Source organism: Eurypyga helias, unplaced genomic scaffold (assembly GCF_000690775.1).
Source record: "Eurypyga helias isolate BGI_N326 unplaced genomic scaffold, ASM69077v1 scaffold16293, whole genome shotgun sequence".
NCBI classification, from domain to species: domain Eukaryota; kingdom Metazoa; phylum Chordata; class Aves; order Eurypygiformes; family Eurypygidae; genus Eurypyga; species Eurypyga helias.
In genome coordinates this window covers 1-8,498 of record NW_010243403.1, presented here as the reverse complement: position 1 = coordinate 8,498, position 8,498 = coordinate 1, and the positions used below count along the sequence as shown (strand labels likewise).

General features: G+C 43.6%; 1 protein-coding gene across 1 annotated transcript in view; it reads right to left on the bottom strand.

The window, feature by feature from the left end:
* MPHOSPH8 (M-phase phosphoprotein 8) overlaps window positions 1–8,161 on the bottom strand; it is a gene marked incomplete at its 5' end in the record, with an annotated part of 18,157 nt that extends 9,996 nt beyond the window's left edge. Inside the window, 6 exon segments of the mRNA XM_010149409.1 lie at window positions 417–505; window positions 594–719; window positions 2,512–2,608; window positions 6,136–6,263; window positions 6,399–6,984; window positions 8,000–8,161. Coding sequence (XP_010147711.1) covers window positions 417–505; window positions 594–719; window positions 2,512–2,608; window positions 6,136–6,263; window positions 6,399–6,984; window positions 8,000–8,161 — 1,188 coding nt within the window.
* Window positions 8,162–8,498: the final 337 nt, after the last annotated feature.

Sequence of the window (8,498 nt, the reverse complement as noted above, 5' to 3'; positions counted from 1 at the left end):
GAGGGGCTCGGCCCTGGCCAGCAGCGGGTCCATCCTGGAGCCATCTGGCATTGGCTCTGTCAGACACAGGAAAGCTTCCAGCAGCTTCTGACAGAAGCCCCCCTCACTACCACAACCTTGCCATGCAAACCCAACAGTTTGGTGGTTGTGTTATCATCTGTAGATGTTTTATACCCAGTTAAATCCACTGGGCAAATCTGTTCCTAATCCAGCTACTGGGATGCTTCCATCAAACTTCCTTTTTTCCTTTGGAAGAAACGAAGAACAAATACTGAAGCCCTGAATTCTGTACTCCCTCTTCTACCTGGCGCTGTTTTTTCCCAGATAAGAAAGAGATCTGCTACTAGCAAGAGGAGAAAACTTTTTAAACAATCCAAACTTGCACTCCCCCAATACTTCTATTACAGAAAAAGTACCTCTTGATCCAGGTTGTATTCCTCCTTTGAAGAAAGTGCCATCTTTACTGTCATATAATCTCCACTTTTCACAGCATCCCTCAGTAGAGCTGGAAAATATAAATTCAATGCAGTTATAGGATGTTTTACTTTGAAACACCAGATGAGAAATGTCCCTTCTTCCCAGCAACTACTCACTGCTTGATATCGGTTCCGTTGATATGTGATTCTCATCTTCTCCGTCAAGATGCTTCTGAAACTCTTCCAGCGTCAGCCATTCTAACTGCATGTCCATACCCAAACTCAAAACTTGCTGCTTGCCATCTATCATGTGTTTGATTTTATGGAAGGAAAAAAAAAAAAAAATAAAAAGGAATGAGTAACTTACAAACTTCCAACTCATTGCTTGCCATGGCTTCAGTGATCAGCAGCTTAATGTACTACTACTGTTCGCTCACTCGGGAAGTTAGCGTGGAATGGTTCCAAACGGGGCGGCTGCGTTACCAACAGACATACAGTGCTTTTACTTGGAAGAAACAATCAGGAATTAGGCTGAAGAGGAATTAGGCTGAAGAGCTAAGAGACTGTGAACACACCATTACTGCAATGGCAGAAACACGCTGGAAACACACTGAAAAGTTATCAGTGAGTTACAAAAGAAAACATCCTTTCAGCCTCCTAGGGAGAGAAGAGTCAAGCACGAGAAGATGCAAGCTGGAAACGGAAAAAATGTTAACTGGCAGCACTCAGCTTTCCCCTGCACTTCTTTCTACTGCTCACCAGAGCTCTCCACCTGACACACATCTACTGTTCTCAGCCACCTTCTGCAGCAACGCCAAGTCCCTCTGTCTGTTCCATCACTTCTACGCCTTCACTCCATCTTTTAATTCTGCTGTGAACTTATATTCTAGCCAAGATCATTCTCTTCTGCAGTTATTCTCACGATAGTCACTGTTTTCTTCTGAAGCCACGTTAAACACGTCAAATGCACATCTGACCTCTTTAACACCTAAAACGTGGAGTTTACCCCGAGCGACTACTTGAGCCACTAAAGGCTATCGCACAACAGAGTTTAAGTGACTGACCAGAGTCCACTCAGAAAAGGGCTCTTCTCCTTCCACAGGGTAGTCGCCACCAAAGCGTGGGGGCAATCCTAACAACGTAAGCCCAAAACTGGGGAGAGCCAGTTCACCTCCAGCCGAGCCAGAGTTCTAACTCTTTCAACATGGTACCATCTCCTTTTTAAGTAAAGCAGTTTAGAATGACGTGTAAATTGCTACTCTGAAACCAGGGGTCAGAAGCGGTGATGCACACAGGAAGGACACGTGCTGGATAAAGGAAAGATCTGTTCGGTCCGTATGACTTTTCTTAAGCACTGTACGTGTCTGCGCTACTTTCAGTGAAAAATTCTCTCCAGCAACACCTGTTGGAAGCATCGCAGCTGCTCCTCATCCGTTCACTGTTATCAACGTGGAGTTACCTAGTTTTCCTCAGTTCATCCTCATCAGTGGGGAGGGAACTTAACCCGAACAAAATAACCCAGGATTTCACTGAGGTCAAGAGGGGTCACAGTCATACCCCATTACACTACTAAGAATGGAAACACAACCTCGACCCTTTTCTTCGCGTTTCAAATAATCCAGCTGTGGTGATACTCTAAGGCTTGTCTAACCTCTAACTCATCACTGTGGCTCCAGGGAGAGGCCAGAAGTTCGCCTGACGGGAATCCACTAGTTTTTCTGAACACAGAAAGCGTGCATTCGTAGTACCAGCGGAAGACTTCTGGAAATAGCCAAGTTGGATTAATTCCTCTAAAGAAAGATTACAGTTACATGCCACAGCAGCAGAGTTGACGACGTTAAATGAAAAAGGGCAAAATCTTGATTTCTCTACAAAAACGTTAGACTTCTATACACTTCCATGCGTCGCACAGGGAAGTTCACACAGCACCCTCATACACGTCTATTAACAGAGCCACTAAACAGCAGCCTTTTGCTTCCTAAAATAAAAAGCGGAAATTGTTTCTTGTGTGTGTTACCAAACTATACACTCTTCTGCAAACAAGAGAATGTCCTGAAGGGTCTTCCCCTTCTCTCTTTAAGCAGCCAGCACTTACTTTTTAGGCCCTTTTGTTCTTTTCTGCTCTTTTCTTCTTTTTCAGCTTCTTTTTTTTGAGGTTTTTCTTTTGTTTCTGTTTTCTTTACTTCTTTCTCCTGATAGTGAGGACAACAATCAAATTAAAGTGGTAGAGAAGAAAAAAGGAAAATAAACTCACCATTCCAGTGATGAGATACATTTACAATTAGTACTGCTGAAACCTGCACAAAACAGACTTTATTCCTGAGAAAAGAATTAAACTGGCGAGGCAGGAGTTAAGTCTGTGAAGGCTTTTTCCCTAAGAGGTGTTCCTTCTGAAATAAACCAACTCCAAATTTTTCTGTATCCCAGACATGCAAGGTGCTTTACGGCATGAGGTGCAGATATGTCAAAACCAGCATTCTGGAGAAAATTCAAAATTAGTAACTTTTCATTTGTCCCAAATACTGGAACAACTGAATTTGATTCCAAATAGAACCTAAGTATTTCAGAGTATTTAACACCTTTGTAGCACCACATTCAGAGCAGTTATCATAGCACCAACTTTAACCTTAACTGAGAAAACACCACATTTGCATACAGAAGGTTCCAAATTTTCCAATTTACATATTGCCAGCAACAAGGTTCCACACAGCCTCCGGTGGAGGAGGAGACCTGAAGGAAAAGGCAAGGAAACCCATGGATTGAAATAAGAACAATTTAATAATTGAATATAAATGGTGATACTAGTAACACTAACTGTAATATATAATGAAAAGATACTACCTCTACTACTACGTGATGAAAGTAATGGAAAATAAGACAAATTATACAATTGCTCACCACCCGCAGACCGATGCCCAGCCAGGTCCTGAGCAGAGAGAGTCAGAGCCCAAGAGCTATCGCGGCAGAGTCCGAGCGAGCCCAAGAGGGAGAGCACGACCAGGAAAGCCAACTGACCCACTGACGGACTAACGGGGCCCCGTGGTCCCCCACCAACTTACATACTGAGCATGACATTCAATGGAATGAAATACCCCTTTGGTCTGTCTGAACTCTGCTCCCCCCCCACACCCCTTATAGGGAGAAAGTTGGGAATGCAGGCACAGTATGAGAAGCTGAAAAAGTCCTTGAATTGGTGCAAACGCTCCTCAGCACCAACTAAAAACACCAGTGTTATCAGTGCTCTTCTCAGGGCAAATCCAAAACAGCCTCATACCAGCCACTGTGAGGAAAATTAACTCTGCCCTGAGTAAAACCAACACACACACAGAGAAGGGTATTGCACCAGTCAGTTGTGAAAAACAGGCATTCAGAAAAACCCACCCAAACCCACCACATCCACACAGAATTAAGCTTAGCAACATCCAATTTTTTAGAAGTTGTTTATGCTAGATGTAGATATATAATCAAGTTTGCCAAAACAGAATTCAACTGCCTCCAGCAAAGGTTGCCTTTCTCCTGTAATCCTCTCTCTGTTCAGCCAGCAAATTCCGAACTGCAGAGTAGGTGGGACACGGCTTGTCGGCATAGCTTTGTTATCCTGACACTAACCTGGGACATGGCACAGAACTGGCTTTCTGGAAAACTGCCCCAAAAGAAGTCCTCACCAGAGTACAGACTGAGTTTATTATTACATGCTGCAGGAAAAACTTCATTTAAACCAGATTCATTTGGTGCGTCATTGAATGTCTCAGTTCTGCTGACACATAATCAGCTCTCTCACCCCCTCCCTCCCTCTCCCCAACCTCGGTTTGATCGGAGGTGAACACCTCGTGGCACAGTCAGCTGCTAATCCCAGCAGACACCCCGTGTTTAGGAGGAGAGCTGTAATATACTAAAATATCTGCTAATCCCTTCCTACCCAGAGGAGCCGCTAAAATCAGCCATCCTGAATCCAGATCTCCAGTTCTGACCAGCTGCCAACACACACTGCACGTTTATTTTTGGAGGTAAATCAAACGGAAAGAATGGTTCAGCACGCAAACCGATTCCAAAGAGAAAATAGTGTTACAGACCAACGCGACAGCGTCCTGCCGTCAGGACTACATGGGGGAGGACGGGTAGCTGAAATGCAACTGTTTCATCTGAAAAGAAGAATCTGCTAGGGTCAACAAGGTAGTGAAGCCAAAAAAACCCTCCAGAACTCTCCACCAAACCCACCCATATACCAAGTCTGCAGCTGCTCTGCGGCACAACTAACCAGTTACAGTAAACATTGTTTAAGCCTCCCAGACTGAAAAAAAGCAGAGAGCAGAACTCCTCCTTTGCTTCCCTGGTACCCTGGAGTGTGGCCGGCCACGGAGCACGACCACCAGCAAAGAACACGGACAACCTTGTGCTGGCTGAGGGGCCGTAAGCAAACCACCTTTCACCTCCTGCTGGTTTCTTCATACTTGAGGTGACAGCTCACTACTGGCAAACAGAACAGAATTCCAGAACTTTATCTGCTTGTCACCACTGATGCCTCTTACGAACGCTACAGCCTCAAACTACGAGAAAATACTTGAGTAACAAAGGGCCACACCGTTGCAGCTAAATAGCTTCCTGAACCTGGGCTATGCCTCGCAGTAATTGCTTAACCTTGTTCATGAGAGCTTTCACCACTAAGATCCTGCAAACCCACTACTATGTGGCGTAATCTCTACTCTGAGATTACACCACGCCATCCTCTACCTCAGAATCGACGTCCTTATGTTCAAGGTGGCCTAGTCCACACACAGAGCAATCTTAAGCAGAGGACCACAGCTGAACCTACAGAAGCAGCCTGCTGCCAGAGAATTATGGCCTCAGAAGTAGTGCGATATAATCCAGGAGGCATCAAGGTATTTTGGCTGCAATCCTGTTCAAGTCAGAAAGGGGTTTCACTGAGCAGCCAAAGCCTCATGAATTGCAAACCGTATTAGAACAGTGTGAAGCAGCAGAAAATTACATTCGCAGAAAACATTCCAGAAATTGTTTTATTTTTTCCCTTTTTACCCTTCCCATCCTGCTTTTCTTATACCACCACCCTATTAAATAAGGAAAAATAAATCTTCAACATTTGCTTAGCTCACTCCATAGAACAGGTCGAGCGTGTGTAACTAATATGAAACTAAGCATTTTCTGCAAGCCCCCCAGGAATTCCGACAAGACAAGCCAGCTGCAGTTATCTGGGAGACGAGGGTTCAGAAGCCATGGCAGCATTCCAGCCCTCAGGCAGGTGCTAGCGCGTGTAAGGAGAGGCCGGCTTTGGGGGGGATCAAGCCGGCACTGCCACTCAAAAGCGCGCTTCCTCGTGCGGCACGGGGCGGACACCTGCTCGACACCGAATGTCTTACTACGCAACAGAGAAAACGTCAAACTGAGGCCACTGCTGAAGGTGGGGGGGACAAAGCTAAAAGTGACTGCGTGCTTTGGGGGGAACCGCAGACTTTGTGCTAAGTACAAATACACACAGGAGAAATTCATACTTACACATTTAAGGACACCTTTCTCCCCTAAAGTGTTCAGGGCCCAGAAATGTTTCCATCTCTCCTATACACTGTGCAGCAGGCCCTTCTTTAGCTTCCTCCAGCTCATTAGCTGTCCCGTTTGCCATCATGAACGGCAGCCTTCTGAGGTACCTGTGCCCCAAAAACGTTTGATTTAAGCCCCAGCGCCCCCCGCCCCCCCAGTGCCTTACCTCCCCCACGGAATCGGTGGACTTGCGCCCTCTTTCCTCGGCGCTCACTTTCACACCCTTGTGCACCGGTGAAGGCGCAGGCGACACATTCTCCAACTCTCCCGGTACCATTTTCACTTTTTCCTGACCTTTTGGCTTTTTGTGCACACTTTTCTTCTCTGAAGAGCTATCCTGAGCTTCCACTTTTCTACCTTCCTCTTTAAGATGTTCAGCTTTCTGAGTTACTTTCTTCTTTCTTTTAACATCAACGCTATCATCAGTACCTGCGGATCCATCAAGCTGCCTGTCAGCAGCACCATCTTCCTCCGCAGTTTCTTGTTCCAGTCTCTCCTCTCCACTTACTAACTTTTGGTTTTCGTCCTTATTTTCAGCATTTAAGTCTGAATTTTCATTAGCAGTTCCTTGAGAAAACAGAATCAAGTGCTTCAGAGAATTTAAGTCAAACTGAACATCCCCTTGATTCTCCTGCCGTGATTTTTTATTTTCTTTAGATTCTTCTTTAGATTTTATTTTTAAATCTTTACCGTCTCCCTTCTTTTTCTTAATTTCTTTAGTATCTTCTTTCTTTTGCTTCTTTGGGTCCTTTGAATCCTCCTTGGTTTCTGAAGTCCTTTTTTTTTGTTTTGAATCTGCAACCAAACTCTCTGAGGAATTGTCATCACATTCTGTTCTGGGTTTTTCTTTGAGTTTTGCAGGCTTAGACTTTTTCTTCTTCGGATCATCTGCAATTTTATCCTCTACATCTTTTGGTTTCCTCTTTTTCCTCTTTGGTGAAACATTACCTTTTGTTTCACTTTGCCAGTCACTGTCAGATTCTGCTTCAAATACATCATCATTTAGAGACAGTTTCTAAAAGGTAAGGGAAAAAAGAAAATATTTTCCTACTAAACACTTCAGTGTAAACTATGCAGAAGTGGTAGTGCTTGGGAAAAGTAAATTTTTAAACACTTCAATCTTTTTAGCACTCCAAGCATCATTCCTCACTGCCAAAAAGTAAAATTCCCATTTACTATTCTAGCTCAGCTACCAAAACGACACTACTAACTGCTTGGGTAAGAACCAATACAGGAACAAGTCAATAAGCCAGTCAACATCCAACAACCAGAATCCAGAACAGAACTAAATCTGAACTGTTTTGTTTCAAAAACAACTAAGTTGATTTTGTAAAGTTTAGAATCATAGGATGGTTTGGGTTGGAAGGGACCTTAAAGATCATCTAGTTCCAACCCCCAGTACCTATAGGTTTCCCAGAAGTAGGGTACCAGTTTTCAAAAAAAAGATTCTTATGTTTCATTTTCAAACTGACTGAGCAGGTAAAGAAAACAAAAGGCCATATCCTGCCTTCTTGCAATGAATTTTTTTGTATTCCTATCTTACCAAATTTAATGGTTAAAATGCAAACATTCATCAGTCTGCTACACAGAGCAGGAAGGTGAAGTGAGCAGTGCCCAGCTTCACTGATGAGGCAATATGCACGTGGGTGGGGAGAAGTTTTACGTTGTCAAAAACAAGCTAAATATCACGATACAACGTTTATATAGTCCCACTAAAAACGGAAATAAAGTTTAGACGGATTTCATAGAATCACAGAATGGTTTGGGTTGGAAGGGACCTTAAAGATCATCTAGTTCCAGCCCCCTGCCATGGTCAGGCAGTCTACAAGCAAACCTGTCAAAAGTAACCAAAAAAAAAAATCCCCAACCACAGAGCAGAATCACGTTTCACATGAAACAGAGCACTTTCAGATCAAAGAGACTCCTTAAGTCATCTTAATTCCACATCCCAAATGTTTTCCCTTCTCCCTCCCCCATTAGCAGAGCCTAGATACGGAACATGCCTGCAGTCTAAGATACCCGAAGGTGACACACACCTGTAGGTCTTTTTTAGCAGGCTTAGGCTTAGTGTCCACAAGTTTTTTTCTGAATTCAAGCAGCACTTCCTTGCAGTCTTCCAAATGAATCTCTGGTTCCCAGGTATCATCATCAGAGGTGTATCCTTTCCACCGTACTTTGTACAGAATTTTACCCTGTAAGAGAAAATTGCCAGGTTTAATACAAAGCAGCATAATATTGCATCACCTACTCAGTTCTTTGAGATCCCAGGGGATAGATCAGGTTTTGTATACAGAAATGAATGTAATGGGAACTCAACCCCATGTTGACATAAGAATTCCCAGAATTTTTTCCATCTGTATCACATATGGCACTAAGTAGGTTGTAAAAGGTTCCAGCAGTTGGGAGTGGTTTTATCCAAAATATCTGTAACTCCTAAAATTTGTTCAGAACCAGAGCTACAATGTACAAATCAGAAATTCCCAGTAATTTTACTGAAATGGATTTTCTGACAGTTATAGAATCATAGAA